Here is a 26834-nt window from a genome sequence, read left to right as displayed (position 1 = left end):
ACGCTGCTTTAACCACGTGTTTAGGCTCTTGAAAATTATATCATATGCAAAATAGGCCTAAATGTCAGTGAATATATGATAAATTAAAAGCGCGGTGCACAGTTTAATGCTTAATATTTTCAATGATTTTAGCTTCTCGCTGGGAGTAACTGTGACTCAAGTTGATAGTACACATTTCGAGTGGATGTGATGAAAGGTGGAAAAACTGACCTGTGTGGAATTGTTTTAGATGGGAAAGTAATGCAATCTGACATCCCCAAAAATTTGCTATGTACTAAAATGAGATACTAATATGTAATGACTGGAACGTAGTAATGGAAGAATAACTCCAAAGCAACCCATGTTATTTAAAATGCACCTCGAGTAGATTACTTCAACTCTGAAGGTCTAATTTTTCCTCTTCAATAACTTCCGAACGTTGCTCTCTTTATTTGTTATTAGTTAGTGAATATACCGGTAAGTTTTAGTATGGTTGGGCATACAAGTTATTGCACAGAAATACGTATATGTGAACTTCATATATGCAGAGCTGGGCAGCGCTACTTTGAATTGTAGCGGCCGCTACCGCTACATGCTCTAAATGAAGCGAGCGCTACGGCTACAATTGCTTAAATGTAGCGGCCGCTACATGTAGCGCGCTACTGCACACCTCTGGTAACGACTAACATGTTGACACTAGTAACAGGCTGAGGTTGACAACTTTACACCGAAATCTTTCGTTCAGTTTTATTCTGTAATTTATATTATGTATGTATCATGCTGGTTTTTAAATAATATTTAATATTATTTAGTAAAATCTAAAGGCTTTATCTATAAATGTAGCGGTAGAGCTGTAGCGGCAAAACATCGTATCGCTACTTAAATATGTAGCGGGCTACAATTGCATGTAGCGCCGCTACTGAAAATGTAGCGCGCTACTGCCCAGTGCCCACCTCTGTATATATGTCAATGTATGTGCCCAGAAGCATAGAATTTTAGGTTGCACCGCCATTCCAGTTCAGTTCACCTCCACATTTGCACCTTCTTTTTAAGACTTAAACCATGGCCATAAACGAAGCGTTTTAAGCCTTAAACGAAGTCTTAGCTCCCAAGGCCGTTGCCAAGGGAAAAATTTAGTGGACGGAAATAGCATATAGTTCATTCTTGTTCATTTATATTATTATTAATATTTTTTTTGTATATTATGTTGTTTCAAATTCTAGGAACAATTTCATGCAATTACTTTATGATCTGTGAAGATCCAAGTTTTAGTTCTGGTGTTTGAATTGCTTGCCAGGGGACAACTTCTCAAGCTGACAAGCTTGGTTAGTGGAATCGTGAAGCTGTTGGCTAAAGGCTGTTAAAGGTACTAAGAGATGCTGATAAATTGATCGTTATTTACGTGCATCGCCGTCAGAAAAGTACAGAATCATCTTTTGTCACTACTAGTCTAGTTACTCTAGAAACAGTTGTGACTTGTGACCGTGTGACGTGAGCTTGATGCCAAGTGACTGAGTCCAAAGACAAAGTTCTATAGACAGCGCTGCATAGGCCTAGCCTAGTGACAAACCAGTGATTTTTTAGAATCAGTTCATTTTTAATTTCCTCATTTACTCAAGATTTTAACAGATTTCTTATGTATGATAATTCTGGTATCCAAATTCCAAGATACTTTACTGGTCTACTTATAGGACTCAAAAATGAACTTCAGGAAGAGGTTAAAAAACTCTCTGCTTTGGCTTTGCCACTATGCAGCGCTGGGCTGGTGTCTCTTCCAGTAGAATGAGTAGATGGTGTTCTCCTTTCTTCCCTATCAGTTCTTGATACACTCTCCGAGAAAGACATTTTCACTTCACTTCACTGCCAAGTGCCAATTTTAATTGTTTTTACCGATTACGCACTCGGGCGCCACTGTCGTCTGTCAGGTTACTGGTTTGGTGGCAACATGATTGTAAATTGATGAGTTCCTCAATCAAAGATCTTCAAATCAATGGCAGAAAAACCTGAGTCCTGAGGGGTTTGGTTCCTTTATAATTGTCTAAACAATGTATTAAATATTCATTGGCCAGGGAAGGATAATAACAATTTAACAAGACATGTAGCTATCAAAGCCAACAAAGCGTAAGTATTAGAGATAGGTCCATGGCCACAAGGGTGCAGAGGGTGGATGCAGCGTCGCCAATATATGGGTTTTTAAGCCCTAAGCGTTGCCGGGTAATTTTAAGATGCGTCGCCGGGTAATTTTTAATGAAAAGCCATTTACGCTGAGTAATGAAAAACTATTTATAAGCCACAAATTTATTTACAAGTTTGCTTGCACATGTTATCCCAAATAACTAATTTTAAACTAAAAACAGTCCGATTGTACAGCAAGGGTAAACTGAACATGTGATAGTGCAGTCTGACCGCTCTAATGTGACCGCAACTACGTAATCGTAAGCTTGATGTTTACATTTTTTGGCGGGAACTCATTGCAACTGATTTCCGGACAAGCTTCACTGCATCCTGATCCATCCAACATATCGGAAACCTTGCTTTTTTTTAAATAGTTGGCCGAAGACTGACAAATATATTGAAATGCAAGAATTTCAATCTAAATGTGTCGGCAAGATCTTCTTAAGGTGTAAATTTTGCTACTGAAGCGTCGCCAAAGATCTTGCAATATTCATCCACTCTCTGCACAGTGGCATGGCCGCTAAGTGGCAATGCAGAGAGTTTTTTAGACTCTCCATCAAGTTCATTTTTTAGTCTTATAAGTAGACCAGTAAAGTATCCAGGTCCAGGATAACAGCATTATCATATATAACTTATAAAAAATTGGTTTAAATCTTGGTTAAATGAGGAAATTGAAAATAAACCAATTCTAAAAAATCTCTGGTTTGTCACTATGTTCATGGGATACACTAGATAGAATCATAGAAGTTACAGGATCAAAGCACCGTATGTGCAGTAATTTTTTTCACCGTATGTGCAGATTATTACAACACTGACTGTCTGTCTGTCACTGCGTGATGGGCTAAGTGCCGGGGCTTTGCCGGAGTCTAAGATGATGTGTTTTTGCAGTAATTTTTCACCGTATGTGCAGATTATTACAACACTGACTGTCAGTCTGTCACTGCGTGATGGGCTAAGTGCCGGGGCTTTGCCGGAGTCTAAGATGATGTGAGCTCATCTAGAGTTAGCTGCATGACTGCAGCTGAAGGCTGTCTGCCTAAGACTCTTCTAAGACTGACTGGCAGTTGGCTCACCAAACTTATATACTATACTATATACTACGAGCCTACGAGGCAAAGCCTATGAGGTGACCTGCGAATAGATAGTGACATCACAGAAGGTGATGTAAGAGACTTAAGATTCACTATTGACATCACGACCTGACATACTTGCCAAGTTGCCAGTCTGTATTTCAAGTAATAATAAAAAAAGGAAAAATTTTTCGTCACATTTATTTAGAAGATGCCTAAATAAATCCCTTGAATGGGGAAAAGTGTTTTAATAATCCGCAGGGAATTGTCGGCATTGATGTGTTAAGGGAAGCATCTACCCTATAATATTGAATTTCGGCTTTTCTGGGTTTTTAGTTTCATCTTAAAGCTGACATTCTGACCTATCCAACACCAACGGTACCAAAACCATCTCTGTACAGTGATTTATGCATTCACAAACGGAATAGGGGGTGCAGGAGTTCTTTAACAATTAGAATAGGAAATTAGCATGATATTTGTAGGAGGAGATAGATTTTTAAAGTACCCCTCTTTTTTCACTGTTTTCTATGAATTTCATGTTTTCTTCCTTTTTTCAAAAAATTGTCAGGAACAAAAAGTTCTTGGATTTCTGTTTTACATAGGTGTACCGAGTTTCAAAACAATCCATTTGTAAATGAAAAAGTTTTCAAAAGAGGGAGATGGTCCACCTTAAGCAAGTAAAAGGTGGAAGTTTAATTAAAATCTCAGATTTCTGTATCAAATGTCAATGTGACTTGTACACATCTAAACTTTTGAACTTCTAAGATTCTGTACAACCATGGCCCCTATTGGAAATTTTACTTCCCCGACTTCAAAGCCAGGATTGTGCTGTTTTCCATGGATTAATCTGGTGTGCATGAGGCTCTAAGCCATAGCATTAGCATACCATCAAACAGGGTAATAAGGGACAGTTTTGAGCATTTTTTGTTGATAAATTCTTACCATGAAACATTTCATAAACAAGTTTGTACTCATTTTAAAGCTCTTTTCAAGGGCTATCATATGGCATGTTAAAAAAAAAGTTCATATGCTTTTTGTAAGGTGCCAGATGCAAAATAAAAGCGTCCTGAATTACCCCTGGAAACTGGGTAATCTGGAACACTTGAGATAAAACTCAATTTTGAAACATTTGAAGCATGCAGAATGTACCATCTATTATTAACAGTACGCTGAAGTCCTCCTCTTCCTTTGTAGATGATGTAGATGTATAATAAACATTTTCTGTAATTTTTACTTGTTTTTTTTTCTTTATTGATATGATATTACCATATACATCCATTATCATATTATTAATGTGTTATTACCATATCCATGGAAATGCCATTGTGCATTGACAACAACCTTATCCACTGCAAGCTTCATATCAGCAGCCATATATATATAGCATTTCCTCTGTATCTGTAAGCTTACAGGATGGCTTGTAATTTCACACCATTATAATTGGGTCAAGTGAATTCACTATAGCAAAAAATATAACTCAGTACTCACTGCAGTGAGTGACAGAGAGTGCATTTTCTCGTCGATGAAAACTTGAGGTCACGGACAGACGGATGGATGGACAAGCACAATAGTGCATTTTTTCCTTAAATGAGAAAATGCGCTAAAAAGATCATAAAAATATACCTGAAACAGAAAGAATATTTTAGTAACAACCATCATATTTTTTGGAAAAATAAATCATAGTTTAGGTTAAATATTTTTCATTCTATGTTACCCAGTGCACAATTTTACCTATGACATTCTATGCACAATTTTTTGATGCTGATGATGCATTAATTTTTCATTAAGTGAAATTTTTTCACTGAGCAAGGTAAAGTAATCAAAGTTTTCTGTTGTTAAAGATTTTTTTGTTAACTGGAGCCTTTGCTAATGGAGGTTCTACTGTAAAAGTGTTTTTATGGTGTCCCTTATTACCCCGGGGGGATGTCCCTTATTACCCTGTTGTGTGGAAATGCCTGCCATTTTTATTTGGAATGAGATATGAAAATTTCATCAATCACAATTGTAAGCCAACACCTGTATGCAACTTTTATGTAAGTAAAATTTTTAAATACAGCAAATGTTTTTTTTACTTAGCAGAGGCATTTTTCCAAAATCTCACTTTTCACATTTTTTAGGGATTTTTTGGAGGTAGTAAATTTATTATTTCTTATTTTGCTATACCTATGCTACATAGATAGTAAAAATGTTGAGCTTTACGCCACTATTTTTAGTTTTGCTATATTTTGATTAGTTTAGCTGCTATAACATTTCTACAAAATGTGGGATGACTGTTCCAATTTACCCCGCCCATCCCTTATTCACAATATCTCTAGGAGTTCTTCTAAGTTTAGGAATAAAGGCTAAAACTAAAAAAGTTGCATAAAACATTTTACTGAATAGAAGTCCTAGGTAAACAAAACAGTACATCTGGAAATACATGGAAATCAATTTTAGTAAATGAATTTAGAAAATGATAAGGAAAGAAAGTAAAATAAAATACTTTAAAAAACTTTAAAAAAACACGTTTTTCTTGTGGACTAAAAAGTAGAAAATAAATTATGGTTCGCCCCAAAAAAACGTGTGTCGGGCAGATTTATGATTAAAGCAAAAAGCACACAACACACGAATTTCGGAAAATTGATGGTGAACGTACAGCCCGACCCACGTTTTTTTGGGGCGAACCATAATTTATTTTCTACTTTTTAGTCCACAAGAAAAACGTGTTTTTTTTTAAAAAGTTTTTTAAAGTATTTTATTTTCTAATTTTTAGTCCACAAGAAAAACGATTAAGACTTGATTAAGTATGACTTGACGTACGTATCGATGATACGCAGCGTTATTATATATATATATATATATATACTATATATATACTTTACTCAATTAAACTAATTTCAGTCTCTAATTACTAGTTTTTATGATTGTATCTGAAATTGTTAGGTGAAAATAGCCTGCATGCCGAATTTCAGATCTCTAGAACAATCAAAAGTGGGCTAATTTTTGTTGTCAATGTTAACAACAAACAAACAAACAAACAAATAAACAAACAAACAAACAAACGCGAAGCTAAGCTAAGAAAAACGTGTTAAAAAACAACTATTGACACGATTCTAGGTCAATAGTTGTGTTTTTTTTTCCTTTCTTTCCTTATCATTTTCTAAATTTATTTACTAAAGTTGATTTCCATGTATTTCCAGATGTATATACTGTTTTGTTTACCTAGGACTTCTATTCAGTAAAATGTTTTATGCAACTTTTTTAGTTTTAGCCTCCATCCCTTATTGTCCCGTTGGACCTTGTGGCATACAGGGAACAGCTTTACATAGTAATTATGTAGGTACTTAGTGTAGGTGCCATTCTGGTGGCGTGGGTGCTCCTGCTACTAAAAAACTTGAAATCTGCTCAAACTGTCATCTTACAAAACTGGTAAACGCTGTTATAAACTTGAAAAGGGATCCTTATGTTGTTTTAAAACTAGTATAAACTGGTATAAAACTTGAAAAAATCAAGTTCTTGTATTAATCGCTTTTGTGGTGGAGGTGGTGGTCAATGATGTCATTGGCCATAAAATTGTAGTATCAAATCTTATTGACTCAATATACTAATATTCATGATGTTCTCTGTTAAATTTTAATTTGATCCTCAAAATTATGATGCTGCTGCATTATCACTGTTATTTTGTGTCAAAATTTGTCATATTAGGAATTATAGTTGAAGTAACACAGAATAAACACAGAATTATCACAGAGATTTTTTCTGTTAAAAGGCATCTGTATAAATTTACTTGAATAATAGGAGATGGTGAGAGGTAGCTATGTTTATAAATTTTTTTCAAGTGAGATGACCTCTCACATCTACATGATACTTTACTGTTTATCAAAAAAGCACTTTGTAATAAGATGTATTTTGCTTCAATAAATTGAGAATTTTTTTTTCAGGTATAAGTTGGAAAATTTACTTGCTTCACTGAGGAATTTATGTCAGGCAAACGCCCCCTAGAAGATGGCCGGGGCGGTTCGCCTCCTCCAAAGAAAGTTCAGTTTGAGCCTGTGCAGTTGGGGCCAATCTCAACTCTTGAAGAAATGGATGTCAAAACTCTCAAATTTCAAAATCACAAGCTTTACCAAGTAAGTAAACTGTTGCATGAAACCTCTACTGCAATGTATTTTTTTTTTCATTCCTATCTGGTAGTGTAAATATCTGTCATTAGTAGAATAGCTTAGTTTTAAACCCAGGCTCATAATATAACAAGACATTGATTTGTCTTCATAATGCTTTGAAGTCAATTTTGCAGTATAAATTTACATTATAGGTATGCTATTGCTACCTGGTGTGGTAATGCACCATTCACAATAATTTTCATCTATGCAAGATAATTAAATTGACTTAGAAGTTTATTTTGTAGAGAATCTATGTTTGCAGATGTAAACTTATTGAAAAAAATTAGATCTAAAATAAAAATGTGAATAAATTGTATACTAGTAACAATTAAACTCTTCTTCACAATGCAGGGCTCTGAGTTAACTTGGACACAATTTATGATTGAGCCAGCTGATGATGAGAAAATATTGTGATATTCGTGATGTCATGTGTGCTCATAGCACTCAGGTTCCATCCAAAAATTAGTATCCAAATTATCTCAAATAAGTTCACATAAAAATTTGTAATTAGTTCTAATATGTTGTTAGATTGTCAACAAATTAGTCAAATTTGTTTTAACATCTTATACATAGCACAGATATACCTAATATTAAATTATCTGTGTATATTATAATATAAACTATATTGTGTATATTATTATAATATTTTCACTAAAACTAAATGAATTTGCTCTGTAATTAGCAGTTACCAGCCACGTGAACTGGACCTAAATTTCAGAATAAGCACTTGATGGCACTAACTTTGACCGATGTTCTAGTTTTCTGTACTGTTCTCAAATTTGTGTCACAGAAACTAGCAGTCTTCTTTAACATATTAGTATTAATCTGGATTTGCATAAGTGACTCAATTATGTGGTGTTAATAAAATTTCACATTCATGACATTAGGTTGATGATAAAATTAGAACAAAACCACGTCTTGGACTCGTTTAATAATTTTTAAATTTTGTGGAGTAATTATTAATTTCAGTAAACCTGATGCATGATATCATGAGGCTAAGTGCGTTATTACTGAATAGTTTATTTTTCTTCACTTTGAGAGTCATCTCAACAATTTACTCCAATCCAAGCAATTTACTTCAGGAACTCATGCTCTTCACTTCATAACAATGTAATATTAGGATAGGTTTGTGCTATTTAATGATGGTTTCTGAATAGTGTTTTTTTCCTTTATCTGTACAAAGATACGTATCTGATTTTTTCAGATATGTATGTGCAAACTGAAATTGGATCATCACTTCTCTTCTTTCAATAACTTTTTATATCATTTGAAGCACCTTCTGCCGTCTACATCCTTCTTTACTCTCTTTGGTTTCTAATATACATATTATGTTATCATTTTATAGTTGCAGGATTGTTTGAATAAATGATAGAACATTGAGAACTCTGTAATATTCCTCCTTAAGCTAAAAATATTTAATGCTCAAATCCTAAGCTATTTTATTGCAATAGAAAAAATATCTATCATCAAATTTATCTTGAATTAGTTTCTGATGCTGTTCTACCTTTATCATTTAACATAACAATTTTTTGTGACTCTTTACACATCAGCGCCTGGACCACCGCAAGAAGATAGAAGATGAGCTGAGGGGTCGCATTGAGCAGCTGGAGAAGCGTCAGACTCAGAGCGATGACGTGCTGACTGTCATCAACCGCTACTGGAACCAGTTTAATGAAGACATCCGCCTCATGCTGCTCAGATTTGATGCTGAAACTTCTGATGAAGCTGAAAATAGAAGTCAGTCTTTCTTCATTTCAATTACTAGCTCAGATTATTTTTTATCTTGTTTCTTTTTCAGTTATATATACTTGTACGAATATATGAAAATGGTTTATGCTCTTACCAGTGAATCTCATGTCAAACAGCTATTGGAAATTTTGACAATGTTTCCAATTTTCATCCTAATGATGGAAAATGCAGGTGAAAATTACAATCGTTGTGCATTAGGGCTTTATCATCAAGTTTGTATACTTAAAAACAACACTAGCCCATTATTTTTACCATTATTACATTGTGTTTGTTCATATTACAGACGAGAGTGAAGCTACCACCTCGTTCCTGACAATGCTTTCTACATGGGATCGTGATGAGCTTGATGAAAAGCTTGCCAACAGAGTTCAAGTGAGCTAATAGAGCATGAAAATGTGAAATTAATTATACCATTACATTCATTTATTGCTGAAGTGTGATCACCAGTAGAGTTAGACTCTTTCATGTTCTGATGATTATATTCCTGGGATTTCATACTCCAATGTATTATGCATTTCCCTATATTTTAATAGGTGATCAACAAGTATTGATTTAATTCCTGTCACTTGATATCAACGAGATGAGTGCTAAGATTATGCACTGATTGATACTAGCAATTTTGCCGTTTAAATCAGTCCTTTTATAGATTTTCAATTGATAAAGCATTATTGTGGAGATATATACCACTTTCACAAAAAAATCACAGAATTTTAATTGATTTCTTATGTTTACTTGCAGGTCTCTCGTCGCGCCGTGGCCAAGATTGTTCAAGCGTTCGATCGCCTTCACCAACGTAACGAGAAGATCACGCGAGCTCTGAAGGGCGAGGGCATCTCCAGTGGCGGGCTGGACAGCTCCACAGAAGACGTCTCCATGGGACCCATCCCTTCTCTGGACGAAGGCGTGAAGGCGCTTAATGTCGAACTCCAGACTCAGAACAAGAAGATATCTGCTCAGAATCTTGACCTGCACAAGAAACATCACGTCATGTCTCTCAAGGTATCCAAGGCGATCTACACTTGATTATTTATTAAAAAATTCGTCATGTCTCTCAAGGTATCCAAGGCGATCTACGCTTGAATATTTATTAAAAAATTCGTCATGTCTCTCAAGGTATCCAAGTTGATCTACGCTTGAATATTTATTGAAAAATTCGTCATGTCTCTCAAAGTATACAAGTTGATCTACGCTTGAATATTTATTGAAAAATTCGTCATGTCTCTCAAGGTATCCAAGGCGATCTACACTTGAATATTGAATAAAAAATTCTGTCATTCTAATTTAGCAGCATTTAAGTAAGTATTAAACGAAAACGAAGTTTTATTTATTGGCGATCTACACTTGAATATTGAATAAAAGATTCTGTCATTCTAATTTAGCAGCTTTTAAGTAAGTCTTCAACCAAAACAAAGTTTTATTTATTTATTAGTATTCTTAAGTGTCGCTTCTGGATTCTTACATACTGTGAACATTTGCTGGTATTGCTTGAAGAACGAATTTCGTTTTGATAACATGCGCAGTTTTTATGAATTTCATAGGTCCGGCAATCGTGCCGACGTTCTGAACATCAATGAGACTTTTTACATGTTCCTGAGAATTAATTGAGTTTCTAGGATAATTTTTCTCTCAATCTATGACAATCACATTCACGTTCTAATAATGCTGTTTTAAAATTTCATATCAGACGGTATGTACTTTCATGTTAACACCTGAAATTCAAGGACGCCGGGCTGACTATTTAATTAAGCGATTAGACTCAGAAAGACATCTCTACTGTTTTGTTGAGACGTAAATGCCCTTTTGCTATCTAAGTGATTTATTTTAATTATTTTTTAATGCATTTATCATTGTTTGCAATTAATATTGGGTGTGGGCAGGTGGCAGAGCTGGAAGAGAAGGTTCAGGCCATGGAGACGGAGAAGGCTGAGATGCAGAACAGGCTTGAGGACATGGAGTACGACCTCAGCAAGACCCGCACTCGGTGTGAAAAAGTCGAGTCTCATTTGGCAGACACGTGTCATAAACTCAAGGTAGTTTTTCTGCTTAATTTTCCACTGTATAATTTTATCTTCTGATGATATTGTTACTGTCACATTTATATATTCCTTGACCAGCAGTAATCTTTCTGTATCAATGTCTCTCATTGTATCGGTTAATGAAAGTATTGCTCATTGTTACAAAATTTATAATATCTACGTCAAAATAATTCATCATTTAGTCTAACTAAGTATGCAAATGTGTTGAGTTTGCAAGCTAATTGAAGCTTGACTAATTCAAGTAGTTTGTTTCAAATGTAGTTTTTTAATTTAAAGCATTTATGTCCATCTGTGAATAGATAACCAGATATGAATTTTTTTTTTTGGGTAGCTACATGCCATATTTAAGACATTTTCATGTGTCATGTCCATGTCCATGTTGCTTCAGATGATGCAGGCCGAGTCGTCTGAAGCTGCCGGTCCTTCCAAGCCTGGCGTTGGCAAGGTGGTCACCACCATTTCCAATAGAAAGGTCAGTTCATGCAGAATATAGTCAAACATTATTTCATTTGATACTTGAAACCCTTCTTTGTTATGTATGTTTTTGGTCGCCGGGAGACCAGTGGCGTTATTTGCCCCAGTGACATGCCTCAATGCACATACTACCGATAAGTCTCAGCTGTAAGCAACAATTTGTTACGAGGTAGGATTACTTATTAAACTTCCCGTTTCCTGGTAGTCAAGGCAGATGACATAACGTGTAAATGTGTGTTCTTCCCTGTTAATGTCCATCAGTGCTTCATTTTCTTCCTAACTTCACAAAGTCTATGGTTTTTATTTCTTGCCAATATCAGCCACCTTGTCATTTGAGTCCTGAGTAAGTAATTATTTTCAATAGTCAAGATTATCAATAGTTATTCCTTGAATTATTTTTGTGTGATGTGACGTCATGGCGAAAGCGCAGGTAACCACAGTGTCCTTAATTCATCAGAAAGCAAAGATAGGCGAATATTCCTTAACTCAATCATCAGGGATATGATTGACGACAATATGATTGAGGAATTCTATTTGAAACGTGTGAGAATACATTAACTTTACGATTACGACCGCTTTTTGAATCTACTAATAGACTTTTTTTATCTGTGCAATAGCTACGGCAATTGTCGAAGTTCTTACTGCCAACTATAGTTTGAAGATTTGATTTAATTTCCAAAAAAAATCCATATTTTTCAAAAAGAATTTGTTATTTGTCAGGTAGAATATTGTAGATTTGCTGCTGGTACACTTTTGTTCAGTTGTGTTAGCAGTGCGGTATCAGCGCTGTATAACTTAAATATTTTTAAGGCTCTTGATGACTTGAATAATATGTTGCACCAATTGCTTTCAGATGGAAGACTGCCTGGCAGAGTTGGAAGAGCTTCGTGAACTCAACACTAAACGTCTGGATGAACTCGAGAAGAAGACTGGCGAACACAAGGAAGCCCTCAAGGAGCTAGAACGACTCAAAATGGATGTAAGTTTCCATTTTAATGATGCTTGCAACTGTTCAAGTTAACCATAATTCAAAATGGGCCATTTTTCGTTCCTTTTTTATTCCTAAATGTGAAGTTGACGAGTCTATGAAATGCTAAAGTTTACCTTCTACCAACATTTCTTATTAGAGCAAAAAAATTCTTGTGAACTTACTGTTGCTCCTGCAGTTTCTGCGAAAGTTTTCAGAGCATTGATATTCTAATCCTGGGTCCTCACTTGTATTTTTTTCCATGCCTGCAGTTGCGGCAGTTACCCGAAAGCATCATCGTAGAGACGACGGAGTACAAGTGCCTGCAGTCTCAGTTCTCGGTCCTGTACAACGAGTCAATGCAACTTAAGACTCAGCTCGAGGAAACGCGGCACCAGCTACAGACCAGCAAGAATGCCCATCTCAGGCAGATTGAGCAGATGGAGGTTAATTTCCCATCAATTTTGTGATATTTTTAACCATTGCAGATTTATTTAGCAAATCAAGTGATTGTCACATGAGCAAGATTTGTGTTGGGTTCGCTCCTGTGTTATACAGAACACAAAAGAACATGTAATCTGTTTCGAAATTACAGGGACGATTTTCAGGATATTAGCAATTTCACTACCTTATCCCGTACCTTTCAAATGGAGTAAAAACATCCTTCCTATTTCTGTATCTACTTTATTAATAATAGGTACTCACAGAGTGACTATTGGTTTAGATGTATTCCCTCGCTTAGGGTACGCAGCAGGAATATTGCATCATTAAGCTCAGTTTCTGTTCAGAGCGAGGAGCTGCTGTCTCAGAAAAAGTTGCGCACCGAGGTCATCCAGCTGGAGGACATGCTGGCTCAGCTGCGTAAGGAGTACGAGATGTTACGTATTGAGTTTGAGCAAAACTTGGCAGCCAATGAGCAGACAGGGCCCATCAACAGGGAGATGCGCCACCTCATAACTTCGCTACAGAACCACATCTCGCAACTCAAAGGCGAGATCGCTCGCTATAAGCGCAAGTACAAAGAGAGCTCTGCTGAAGTCAACAAGGTGAGTTTTGCTTCAGGGATCTCTCTTACTGAGCTCAATGTAATGAACTGGATAAATGATCCAATTAAGTAGTGAGTTATTGTCTTACTTCTATCATCGCATTTTAATTTTTAATAACTCACTTCTATAATCGCATTTTTAATTAAGTAGTGAGTTATTGTCTTGCTTCTATCATCGCATTTTATGAAGTTAAATGACGAGTATTATTAAGGAGTGATGTGGTTGAACTTCTCCGTTATTTAGTTGAGTCTAGTTTCATTCCAATGTAACCTACTAAATTACAATCGTTTGAAAATGGAACAATGCATTAATTAATTGTTTGAATTCGCCCAAATGATACTAATAATAGGAGCACAGCTCGTTTCGAAATGAAAATGCTTTCTATTTTGTTTGATTTGATTATTGGTGATCAGAGTAAGATTCTGTGATGTCACTTGTTTTAATACACATTATTTTATTATCTAAATGTACATTACATTATTACATTAAGGTAATTAAATAATTACCTTAATGTGAACAGCTTCGCCGTGAGTTGGAAGAGTGCCAGACGAGGCTACTGGTGCGTCAGCGCAATGCTAGCGCCGCTGACAGGCAGGACGGGTCTGCTGAACGAACAGATCCTCCTAAAGAACAGGTGGGCAGTTTCCTGGGCTGTAAGAGACATCAGTTCCCTCGTGTGTTGTGAATCAACGTTTGCTGTGTATCGTGTGTACCAGGAGAAGGTTGGCCTCTTTATGTTCATGTCGATCAATATAAGTCACGGGACCAGGAGAATGTTGGCTGCTTTATGTTCATGTCGATCAATATAAGTCACGGGACCAACCAAGTGAAGGTTAGCTTCTTCATTTTCATGCTGTTGAATCTAAGTTTAGGAACTGGAAAAGGTTAACTAATAATTTTTTCATGTCGAAAATATTTATATAAATTTCATTTAGATAAATTAATTTATTACTCAGTTCCTGATGGAATAGGTACTTCCACATTGAAATGCCAACTAAGCTTAAGACAACTTATGAAAAAACTTAATTGATGCACACAATTGATTCCGTATCACTTATGCACATTGCGATCTCTTTATCATTCTGGTTCTGTAGTTGTTACCATTTAACAGTTTTATACTAGATTCCGTATATGAATAAAGTCGCGAGTTCTTATTCCGTAGATTATTGATACGTTTGCTTTGGTCAGCCGAATGGCCCATTAGACAATTATTTGACCCTTGAACGTTCGGTGTAAAATTTTCAACTACCGAACCCAAAATATGAATTAATTAATGTCTTTTTTGTGCATTCAGGTGCCTTTTTGTAGTTAATTTTCAACGCTTTTACTGCAAAATATATTCATTACTTATAAAGTTCATGTTATCGGTCAGGGCGATGAGAGTGATAAGAAGGACGGTGAGAAGCATTTTTTAGGTGCCTCTTTGTAGTTAATTTTCAACGCTTTTACTGCAATATATATTCATTCCTTAAAAAGTTTACGTTATCGCTCAGGGCGATGAGAGTGATAAGAAGGACGGTGAGAAGAACCGTGCGGCACAGAGCAAGAAGGACGTCAAGACGCTCGAGAACAAGGAGCTTGCCAAGCAAGCCGCCGCCCAGGCTCTCAAGGAGAGCAGAGAGAGCGAGGCCATCAAGAATCTCAAGGCTGACCTCAAGTTCGTGCTACATAGATTTGTTTTAAGCCTAATGTTGCGTTTTTGGAATAGCGATACGAATGTTCGCAGAGTTTTATAGTCCTAGGAACAAATAGTTTGCCTTCACGAATAACTAATGAATTTTTTTAGTGTATCAGTAAAAACTGGCTGGAAAACATGCATTTCCTTGTTAGGGTACGCACACAGTGAAAGCAGGTTGCCATCGTTCTGGTTACCTGCTCAGGCTGGCGCCTGAAACCATAGAATACAGGAGCCTATTCGTACAGGTTTTCACTGTGAACACTTACATTATTATCCTATGTTCATTCTTGTGACAGGTTGGAGCAGGTTGCCCGCGCGGGAAAACCTGCTTTCACTGTGTGCGTACCCTTAGGTACTACATGATTTACTCACTATTCATATCCTGTAGCATATTCCGATTCATGGCTTTTCTCAGGAAAGCCCTGAACGATTCGCGCGAGCTGAAGCTGCTGTTGGATATGTACAAAGGCGTGGGTAAGGAACAGAGAGATAAAGTTCAGCTCATGGCAGCTGAGAGGAAGGCAAGACAGGAAGTTGAAGACCTGAAAAATCAGGCGAGTAACATTTAATATTAAAATATATTTATTTAGAATTCTACAATCCAATGATTTCTGGAGCTGTTGAAATGCTTAGTTCAGATAATGTTTCATAGTTCTTTTTAATCCACTGAATTCTGGGTCTAGAATAGTTACGGCTGCTGCATTATTGTTGAAAGAATGAAATAACTTTTTTAATGATACTTTCTCATTGCCGGCCTTGTCATCCGTTTATGTTGTATTTGTTTCCATTCTTTAATTTTTTATGATTTTTCTCGAATTAACACATGGATGATATCCTTGAAGAAGTGCTATTCGTCTTACAAATAAAGTTGATATAACCCAATTCATTTGGTTCTGCTATTTGACAATAAGAGCCATCAGAAGTGTTGTAATTTATAACATTTGACTTGTTTGGACTAGTCTAGAATGTGTGTAAGCAGAACTTTCCTAAGCGCTTCTGTCATCATGTCAAAAATAAGTGTTACCTCAGTGACTGTATTTGTGTGCCATAGGTAAAAAAACTGCAAGAGAGCAAGAGAGAGGAGCGCAAGAAGCTTGCTGATGAAGAAGCTATCAGGAAAATCAAGCAGCTTGAAGAGACTGGTCAAAATCTGCAACGACAAGTTGCTCTGCAGAAGCAGGCGAGTCATGATTCAAAGTTTCTGCCGGAACAAGTTAGCTCCTGCTGAATTTGGTAAAAAAATGTGGGCACAATTATCTGAAGGCTTTTGTCAGTCTCTTTCAAATTGAAACATTTTTGAAGACAGCTTTTCGTCGAGAGGAAAAGATACCGCATTGCGCTTAAGCACCATTGCAATTGTGCAAGATTTCGAGTGATTCATTGCATGCATTGCTTTGCAGGAAGAAGAAACTCTACTGAATGAGATGGAAGTGACTGGTCAAGCATTTGAAGACATGCAGGATCAAAATATTCGTCTGATTCAACAGCTGCGAGAAAAAGATGACGCTAATTTCAAGCTCATGTCCGAGAGAATCAAGTCCAACCAAATAAACAAACTCGCTAACGAAGAAAGAGACAGTCTCAGCGAACAGGTAAATGATATGTGTTAATTTATCTGCACTGCAATGGTACTTTCTAGGATCATTTGCACTCGCTTTTAGTTTGATCTGTTTGGTAGGTTTGTTGATGTGCTTAAGCTTCTAGGTCCACTATTATACTTTAATTGGATGCGAAATCTTGTGAAAGATTTACCTTTACTTTCTATGCATTTGCTGTGAATTAAATTCATTCAATTCCTCTACCTATAATTTCAAACGCAAAAAGTACGTATAGATAGGCAATGAGTGAAACATTCGAGCTTTTTTTTAATCTCACCAAGTTTGTTGACAAAAATATAACACAAAAGTTACAATACTGGTTCTATGATCAGGTGAACACCTTGACAACGCAAGTATCGGCACAGAATCAAGTAGTGCGCAAGTTAGAAGAGAAGGAGCGACTGCTGCAGAACAGCCTGAGCACTCTTGAGAAGGAGCTCACGCTTCGCCAGCAGGCGCTCGAGATGCATAAACGCAAGGCCATCGAGTCTGCACAATCAGCTGCTGATCTCAAACTCCATTTGGGTGCGTTAGCCACAAGATAATAGTAGTGTACCTTGAGAAGTGCACGAATTCTAATTCATGCCTCATAAGCTTATATAGTCTACAATCTTGAAGAGTTGGAATTCGCTTGATAATATAGGATTTACGTTTCCATACTTGCTAACATTTGCTTTCAATGCTGGCATGTGATCTCTGGCGGCATTCGCGACGCCGTGGACATCTCAGTTCGATGAGTGACCTCATATCGTCGATAATAATCAATGATATCAGATTATATTGAATTTCTTTAGTTAATTTCAATATTATGTGCAGAGAAATACCACGCGCAGATGAAGGAAGCGCAGCAGGTTGTGGCTGAGAAAACCATCACTTTGGAACAGGAATCTTTCAAGTACAGGCGCAGCCAGGTACATTTTTCAAATTATCGGCTTCAATTAAATAATGAATTAAACATGCCTTATATATTTAGTCACTTTCGACGAACTTCATGAAAATAATTTACGTAGGACGATTTGAATCTCGATTTTTAGCAACATTTGTTGACTGTTCAATGATCTGTGAAGTTTTCACACATACAATCTTAGGTTAATCGTCTTTTTGGGAGGAGAATAACGCATGTTTGGCTCCATGCCGATCAATGGATTCATGCATTTTTTCCTTGCGTTTAATTCTAGAAATAATTTTCCAATTATCAGGAAGAAGCAATTAGTCTTCGCCGTAAAGTAGAACGAGCGAAGAAATTTGAAATGGCTGACAGAGCAGACGAAGTGCTCATGGAAGAGCTTCGTGAGTACAAGGAGTCTCTGACGTGCCCGTCCTGTAAGGTGAGCGTCACTTGTATTCTGCACGCTTGGAAAGTGTGATGTTCAAGTAGAACTTATTATTTCCACATGTATTGTTTAAACAATTAGTTTCTCTATATTTAGCGAACAATGTCTTAAGCAATGTCTAAAGCAACTTGTTCCTGTTTGAAGGAGTATGCTTATACTATGTCAATAAACATTTGTTTTCTGTTTTGAGCATGTTTTCCAGTGAGCGTAAGGAAATTTTATCGTACTGAATACTCCAAGTGAACTCGGATCTTTTCTTTAGACATTAAAAATGTTACTGAATGGAAATCTATCAACGAGAAACCTAATAAATCTTGATATATAGGGTTGTTGAAACTCCTTAAAATAGACCTAGTGACGCCATTGATAAAAACCTCTCATTTTCGGTGAAGATCAAACCAATGAACCAATTTTGAACGTGCAGGTGAAGAGGAAAGACGCTGTGTTGGTGAAGTGCTTCCACGTCTTCTGCTTCGATTGCCTGCGCACTCGATATGAAACTCGTCAACGCAAGTGCCCCAAATGCAATGCTGCTTTCGGCGCCAACGACTACCATCGTCTCTACCTTAACTAAAATAAGTGAAGGAATTTTCTTTGCGGAATCTGCCTGTTTCTTTTCAATCACCAAGATTATTAGAGTGCACTATAATATTGCACTTGCTGTATTTTTACTCAGCATGCGCTTGGTTTACTGTAACATGACTGTCGCTGTTTTTTGTGCGTCATAGTTGGTATTTGTCAGGTAATTGAAATATTAAAATTGAAAGATTCAATACATCACAGTTTGTATTTTTATTTACACACGCTAAGTGCGGAACATTGATGTTAGTAGTTTAACTCTGCTGCAGCCATTTTATTCCATTGTTTTCTCTCTTTCCTCTCCAGTTTTTCTCTTCTCCCTTCGTCAATTCGTTCTTTTTCTTCTTCGTATAATCTTTTAATGTTGGCGTCAACATTCTGCAGCGGCTGCATCTGGCGCACTGAATACTGTAAAAACAATTCAGCGTATTTACTGCACATTCTTCTAGCGGAAGTGTACAGGATCTATTTAACAGCGTAGTAGAAAAACGTACAGATAGACGGTCACAGGTATATAGATATTATGAATTTTTTGTTTAGTTATTATATGCCACGTGAGCATAGAAAGAATTCAAAATTCGAATATTCTTTGTCTTGTTTTTACACATTTTGCCTTCATTCGAAGGCTACGTAAATCAATAAAGACTAATTAAACTGCCTTTGTTTTAATCACACAGCTACTTGCAAATCTATGCTGCTGGAAATGAATTTTCCTCTTTGTCTGACATCACTTTTTTTCAATGAACTCGAAACGTATTAATTCGTCTCTTATTTTTGTTATCTTCGTAAGTGTAAAACTTACCTCAATTTGTTGCACGAGCTCGACTTCGTGAGGTTTTGTGATGAGATTTGTGACGATTGGCTTGTTAACTTGACTGCCTATTCTGCCCACGCGGCCGCAACGGTGCACGTAATCCGAAGCAAACTTGGGGAACTCGTAGTTCACGATATGAGTAGCCTTGGGAGAACACGCACATACGATTAAAATTGTTTATATTTAGGCTTTTAATATACCAACATGTCGCTCCACGTACGCAATAAAATTTGTCATATTTATTTGGAAATATTTTTAAAAAGTATCCATTTTAAAATGCTAACTCGTTTTGTCGTGACACGATAGTTCATTTTTGTCCCACATTTATAGTAGAAAGCGCAAGACGACTGCCAGACTAACCTTAATGGTATCCAGTCCTCTGGACACGAGATCTGTGGCAGACAAAATGTTAACCTCTCCGTCCATGAAGGCTTTATAAAGCTCGAGTCGCGTTGTGGAGCGCAACCTGCCATTAATGTGTACACATCCGATGTTGGCCTCCCTGAGCGTCAACCCGATAAAGTCCACTGCCGCGCCTGAGTTACTGAAGATGATGGTCGGTAGGCCCTTCTTGTGAGCGTTCATGGCGATTTCCGTGACAAACTCGAGTTTCCTTGTCTGGTTTACGCGATAAAACCGCTGCATCACGTGGGGCAAAACGCAGTGCAATGAACTCGTCGACACTTGCTGCAGTGTCTTCGTCTGTTTAAGGTTGTGTAGGAATAAAATGAATGCAGTCAAGGTACAAAATAGTTTTAAACAAATCGGTACTTATTGAAGATGAACTTTTTAATTTGTAAAGCCTTTCAACGATTCTTTCAATTTATCAAGTAGCTTGGTCTAGCTGGAATGCGTGCAGATGACAGAATGGTTTAATTTGACAGCAAGACACATCACACACGAGAGTATTTTACTCACGTCAAGTATGTCGCCGAGTTGCTTGCCCAGATTGCGGGGCACCGTAGCGCCCGCAAGGACGAGCTGTGCTCCTTCTAAGCTCTCCTCTGACACGCGCAACTGAGAACATAACAAGTAACATCACAATAAACCGCGGGTTCAATTCAAAATTGTGCTGAAAAAACATATTATTAAATTTGTATAATAGTTGTCCGATAGCTTAAATTACAGTGGACAATTGCTGGCCTTGTTCAATGTTCAAGAAAGCATCTTGCTTCTGATTATTGAGATAAAATGTATAAAAAAAATTTTTAAAGACCACGTTTTTCATGTGGACTCAAAAGTAGAAAATAATTTTTCGGCAGCTACTGATCTCTGTTTGCTTTCATTCTCTTGGTCTTTTGTATTTCAGTTAAAATATTTTACAACATCTAAAACGAAAAACGTGAGGCGCATATGTATTTAATTGTTTATTATTGATTATTGTATTGTTATCGGGAGCTGAGCTTCCCTAAAAGTTTCAGAGCGCTAGCTAATGGGAAAGTTGGTGAAATATCGATTGCAAGATTTGATCATCACAGACACGAAAGCGAGCTAAGAAAAACGTGGTAATAAAATATAAAACTCAAAACTATATAGTGTGATAAATAAGGGAATTGAAGAAGATAAGTTGGATCTCTTTCGACATCTTGTTGAGCGCAATAAAACGATAAAATATCTTGCATTCAAACACATGATTCACCAAAGAGAAAACAGTTTCGTGACGAGGCTTGTACGATTGTTTTCATAACCGTTTGAAGGTTCATATGCACGTATTCTAACTTGAATTTTTTAGAGAAAAAATCTTACTGGTATTTTAGAAAGAACATGCTTGGTTTTTTCCTCGAAAGAAGCATCGAGGAGAGTGTCAGCCTCGTCCAACACGATGTGCCTGACGTGATCTAAACGTACGATACCTGCGGACGATGCGAAGTGTTGTTTTTAGAACAGGAAAATCATTTTATTTACTTTAGCAACTCAAATTGTTTGTAAACTATATTACAGTAACATAGTGAATCACACAGAATCATTTTCGTGCATTTTGATTCATCACATTCTTATACTTCCGGAGTAACAGCGGAATTTCTCTATATTACAGTAACATAGTGAATCACACAGAATCATTTTTGTGTATTTTGATTCATCACATTCTAATACTTCTGAAGTAACAGCGGAATTTCTTTTAATTGTTCAACTGAGCGACCATATGTTCAGTCCTAAACTAATACATTTCTAAACGTCCTTTGTAATCGCTTACGGTTTGTGACGAGTTTCGAGAGCACCCCGAGCGTGGCAACCAAGATATCAGGGTTGGACATCTTAGGATTTCTGAGCTTGAGTTGTGTTCTGTCGGCGCCCAACACAACCTCGGATTTCAACTGCAACTCAGTAGCCAGCTTCTCGCACACTGACTGAATTTGAGCATTTTCAGTTCACAAATTAGAAATTCATAAATAAAAACATTGACATAATATATGGTGATACTGTCATAAATCGAATAAGTCATAATTTCATGTACAAAAAACGAGCAGAAGGAACAACGAGCAGCCTCTCTCACAAAAAAATTATTTTTTCTTCATCTTGCACGCTTATATCATGAACTTCTCCAGAAGCTCGGAGAAAACGTTACAAGGCAGAAGATTAAAATAATCTCAGTGAATAAACTATAACTGGCGACAGACGAATTATACAGGAATCAAAGATGCACTATCAGGGGCTTACAGAAGTTCTTCAAAAGCTTCACTAACATGTATCTGCAGAACTCCTAACACAAAAGCTTCACTAACATGTATCTGCAGAACTCCTAACACAAAAGCTTCACTAACATGGACCTGCAGAGCTTCTCCTAACACAAAAGCTTCACTAACATGGACCTGCAGAGCTTCTCCTAACACAAAAGCTTCACTAACATGGACCTGCAGAGCTTCTCCTAACACAAAAGCTTCACTAACATGGACCTGCAGAGCTTCTCCTAACACAAAAGCTTCACTAACATGGACCTGCAGAGCTTCTCCTAACACAAAAGCTTCACTAACATGGACCTGCAGAGCTTCTCCTAACACAAAAGCTTCACTAACATGGACCTGCAGAGCTTCTCCTAACACAAAAGCTNAAGGCAGGGTTTAGATACCCGTGGTATCTAAAGGCAGGGTTTAGATACCCGTGGTATCTAAAGGCAGGGTTTAGATACCCGTGGTATCTAAAGGCAGGGTTTAGATACCCGTGGTATCTAAAGCCAGGATTTAGATACCCGTGGTATCTAAAGCCAGGATTTAGATACCCGTGGTATCTAAAGGCAGGGTTTAGATACCCGTGGTATCTAAAAGCAGGGTTTAGATACCAGTGGTATTTAAAGCCAGGGTTTATATACCCGTGGCTTTGACGACAGTTAATGTAATAATCCTTCAGGGGAATCCAACCTGAGTTATTAGCATCGCAAAACTGATTTAATTTCTATCACGACAATTGAAAGCAAGTGTAATCAAACACAGTCAAGATGCTATAGAAATAAGGTATAATTTACACATGTTAACTTACCTGTATGCTAGTAGGCACTTTGTAGCCGTGCATCTCAAGAGCGTCGACGACCTTTTGGTGAAGCAGCAAGTCAGAGAAAGACTGACAGTCGCTCTGAAGCGCAGGATTCTGAAGGAATAGGTTCTTTCTTTATTCTTTATTCACGCAGGAGCATACAAAAAAATTCATAACAAGAAAATGTAAAAAATTTTGAGAAAAAAATACAAAATGCTTCCAGGTGAATGCCCATATAAGCTAAAAAGCTTCACGGGTAAATGCATGTTAAGTTGAATCACATAGAACTCACGCACCCATAACTGAGACTCGCTTTTAGACACCTAGCGCACTGAGGGTTGTGAGTTGTTGAGAAATACCATTTGGAATACGCAGCCCCATAGTAAAGAGCAATATATATAATTTTATCATGTTAGAAAAATTTTTTGGGTGCAAGGACTACATTTCTTTCGACTAAATTAGTAGGAAGTTATCTAATAAATATTGAAATTTATAAAATACAAAATTTACATATATACAATAATGTTGCAAACATCATTATGCTTCATTACTGAAAAAAATATTGAAATTCTCACCGCGGAAAACGGATGAATGGTGAAATATTGGCCAACGGACTTGCGGTTCTTCCAGCCCAGACTGGCGAGCGGCACCTGAGCGAACTGGTCGTACGTCTGATCCCTGTACATGTTCTTCTTAGCGTCGCTGCAAGATATGATCACGTCCTAGGGAGAGGGTGATTAAATAAGGGAGAGGGTAATTAAATAAGGGAGAGGGCAATTAAATAAGGGAGAGGGTGATTAAATAAGGGAGAGAGTGATTAGATAAGGGAGAGGGTAATTAAATAAGGGAGAGGGTGATTAAATAAGGGAGAGGGTAATTAAATAAGGGAGAGGGTAATTAAATAAGGGAGAGGGCAATTAAATAAGGGAGAGGGTAATTAAATGAGCTACGGCGTCGCTGCAAGATATGATCGCGTCCTAGGGAGAGGGTAATTCAATAAGCTACTGTTAACGTGGCATTAGCCAGTACTGCACACTGACAGTACGACGTACAGGTCAAACGGAGTTCAATTGTATTCTATGTCAACCTTGAGTCATTTATCAAATTTCGCATTAATTGCAATAAAACACCGCGATTGTCGATACGCTGATGACGGATGCTGAAAACTCAAGTCAGAGTAATGAATATGAGAGACAAATCGGAGCAACAGGGACCAATTTTACAACACTTCTCTTCAACTTCACTTCTTGTTGTTTGTTTGTTTGTTTGCTACAAATCTTATAATCGAAACTTACACACTTCTACCTCTCCAAGGGATCTGAAATTTTGCACACTTGCGTAAAGTTCGAGACAATGCATGAATCAATTGACAGAATAAATAATTTTGAAAAAATTAATTTTTTTACATTTTAAAAATAAATTAATTTTTTCATATATGATACTAAAATTAGAAATTCATTGTACATGTGTAACATTGGAGACACTGGATTCTTCAGAAGTGTTGTCTTTAAAAAGTAATTTTTAAACGTATATTATTATAAGTCAGTAGTCGCACGAATTGTAGGGATTGCCTCATACGAGTAAATTACTAAATAAAACGACCAGTTTGCAGAACGATCGTTGAAACGTCAGCATGTGCTGGAAAATTTTTGCATTTACAAAAATTTTTGCATTAAAAAAAATTATTTTGCATATAAAAAAATTTTGCATTTAAAAAAAATGTTTGCATTTAAAAAAATGTTTGCATTTAAAAAAAATTACTTTTGCATTTAAAAAAATTACTTTTGCATTTAAAAATATTACTTTTGCATTTTAAAAAATTACTTTTGCATTTAAAAAAATTTTAAACGCATATTATTACAAGGCAGCACGTACCTGTTTCTTACGGCGCACAACAGGCGGGTTGATTTGCGATCGCTTGCGAGCAGCAGCCTGCTGACGTCTCACCATCTTCTCTGTGATGTTGATGGGGCGGGTGATGATGGGCAGAGTTTCTGACGGCAGCACCACACCATTCACCACACGGCCCCACGCTCCACCCACCACTCTCGGTATCCTGGACATCTTCCTCACTATTTATTACGATATGAATCTCTGCTGCAAACAATGAGAAAGTTGAGAATTGATTCTGCTTTACTTATAGGTTTTGAACTGACCATGGCCATGGCCTATTTCTTCTAATAGATGATTCTAAATAAATTCATAATAAATTATGGGCCTAAAATTATAATAGATTCTAAAAATAGGCCATGGGCCTATTTCTTCAGCGCCGACACACTTCTATTCTATAGGTTTTGAACTGACGATGGAGCTGGACTCAGAAACGTTTTCTCATATTAATAAATGGTGAATTTGCTGGCTATTTTCTTTGCCTATAAATTCTCGATGAGAAAGCAAAATAAAAAGCTCACATTACTAGGCAAGTGGTGTATCCGACATGGATGGTTCACTAGAGAATCAACACTAAATAGGCCCAAATGGGATCGAAATCCTCACAAGTGAATAATATCGATATAATAAGATTGATACAGCAGATACTTGATATTAAGCTTTACTCAAACCATTTTCATCGTGTTATTACCTCAATCAGGCAGGACCTCAGTAAAATAGAAAAGATTCGCCACTGAAGCAAATGTATACATGATTCACCAACATCCATATTACTGAAAATCTTGAAATTTCGATCAACAGCTAACCGAACACTATTGGAACCTTTTTATTTAAGTTGTTAGTTATCTTCGAGTGGTTAACCGAAAGATTACACTTAGAATAGTTAGTCTCGTGTTAAAAAAAAACTTAATGAACTAACATGCCAGAAGCTTTACATTATTCGCTATTCAGGAATAAGTGAAAACAGTTGATCGATCAGGACCTATACTTTCAAAAAAAGTTAAGAGATCGTAAGTTCATCAGCCAATCATAGACGGCCTTTCCAGCAAAATCCACCAATCATAGACAAGAAAATAGAGCGTAAGTACTTACGTTCACATAGCGAGCTTTGAAAGTATCCACCAATCATAGACAAGAAAATAGAGCGTAAGTACTTACGTTCACTTAGCGAGTTTTGAAAGTATGGCCCCAGACATGCGCTGGACAGCGTGAGCTGACAAGTCCAAAGCTTTTAGTCACTAGGACTGTGTAGGTTCCCAAAATTTTTCTTTTCAGGCTGCCGCCCCCCTTGGCTCCCCAGTGAATCTCTAGCGCCCCCTCGCTGACAGACACATATAAAAAATATAACTCAGTACTCACTGCAGTGAGTGAGAGAGAGCGCATTTTCTCGTCGACGAAAACTTGAGGTCACGGACGGACGGACAGACAGACAGACACAGACGGACATGGCGAGCACAATACTGCACTTTTTCCATAAATGAGAAAATGCGCTAACAAACGCCTCTTTCTTGATATTTAGGTATGCTGCAATTTTGAAAGAGAAAGGTTAAACACAGATCTTCCCAGAGGCCCCTACAGATCTTTCCACCGCCCCCAAAGGGGCAATATCGCCCACTTTGGGAACCACTGCACTAGGAAGACGTCAGGACCGGAGGACTGTCAGCTCCCCTACAGGAGCCAGGCTCCCGCCCCTTGCGGCCACCCTTCACCTAACAATGCGCACTCGTGAATGATATAAGAAAAATTAATGAAAATATTGATATATTGAAAATATTGATGTGCAAAAGAACAGCTTTTCTTCAACAGTGTTGGATGATCGAACATCATCCAATTAT

At 37.0% G+C, this 26834-nt stretch overlaps 2 protein-coding genes across 2 annotated transcripts; one reads left to right on the top strand and one right to left on the bottom strand.

The window, feature by feature from the left end:
• Window positions 1-1210: 1210 nt before the first annotated feature.
• On the top strand, window positions 1211-19482 carry LOC108682763 (E3 ubiquitin-protein ligase Bre1-like). Its single transcript, XM_018171999.2, has 20 exons — window positions 1211-1345; window positions 7145-7333; window positions 8917-9103; window positions 9399-9487; window positions 9854-10114; window positions 10993-11145; window positions 11540-11623; window positions 12479-12604; window positions 12865-13038; window positions 13381-13638; window positions 14159-14272; window positions 14355-14360; window positions 15132-15295; window positions 15732-15870; window positions 16368-16496; window positions 16717-16908; window positions 17247-17439; window positions 17731-17825; window positions 18114-18242; window positions 18673-19482. The coding sequence occupies exons 2-20, from the start codon at window positions 7184-7186 to the stop codon at window positions 18820-18822; spliced, it is 2793 nt and encodes a 930-aa protein (XP_018027488.1). The 5' UTR covers window positions 1211-1345; window positions 7145-7183; the 3' UTR covers window positions 18823-19482.
• On the bottom strand, window positions 19003-25271 carry LOC108682768 (probable ATP-dependent RNA helicase DDX28). Its single transcript, XM_018172006.2, has 9 exons — window positions 24985-25271; window positions 23685-23831; window positions 23116-23223; window positions 21836-22004; window positions 21388-21494; window positions 20560-20658; window positions 20002-20343; window positions 19630-19785; window positions 19003-19235 (listed from the first exon to the last, which is right to left on the bottom strand). Exons 1-9 carry the CDS (start codon window positions 25171-25173, stop codon window positions 19074-19076), a joined length of 1479 nt encoding a protein of 492 aa, XP_018027495.2. The 5' UTR covers window positions 25174-25271; the 3' UTR covers window positions 19003-19073.
• Between the last annotated feature and the right edge of the window lie 1563 nt (window positions 25272-26834).

The sequence above is a fragment of the Hyalella azteca genome, unplaced genomic scaffold (genome assembly GCF_000764305.2).
Source record: "Hyalella azteca isolate HAZT.00-mixed unplaced genomic scaffold, Hazt_2.0.2 contig5479, whole genome shotgun sequence".
NCBI lineage: Eukaryota > Metazoa > Arthropoda > Malacostraca > Amphipoda > Hyalellidae > Hyalella > Hyalella azteca.
This window is presented reverse-complemented; position numbering and strand designations above follow the sequence as displayed.

Coding starts and splice junctions, on each gene's coding strand:
- LOC108682763 (XM_018171999.2), top strand. CDS start 7,184: ATGTCAGGCAAACGCCCCCTAGAAGATGGCCGGGGCGGTTCGCCTCCT. Junction 11,146..11,539: donor ACACGTGTCATAAACTCAAG/GTAGTTTTTCTG, acceptor ATGTTGCTTCAG/ATGATGCAGGCCGAGTCGTC. Junction 13,639..14,158: donor GCTCTGCTGAAGTCAACAAG/GTGAGTTTTGCT, acceptor TAATGTGAACAG/CTTCGCCGTGAGTTGGAAGA.
- LOC108682768 (XM_018172006.2), bottom strand. CDS start 25,173: ATGTCCAGGATACCGAGAGTGGTGGGTGGAGCGTGGGGCCGTGTGGTG. Junction 23,832..24,984: donor TTGTGCGCCGTAAGAAACAG/GTACGTGCTGCC, acceptor CCCTCTCCCTAG/GACGTGATCATATCTTGCAG. Junction 20,344..20,559: donor AACTCGGCGACATACTTGAC/GTGAGTAAAATA, acceptor AACCTTAAACAG/ACGAAGACACTGCAGCAAGT.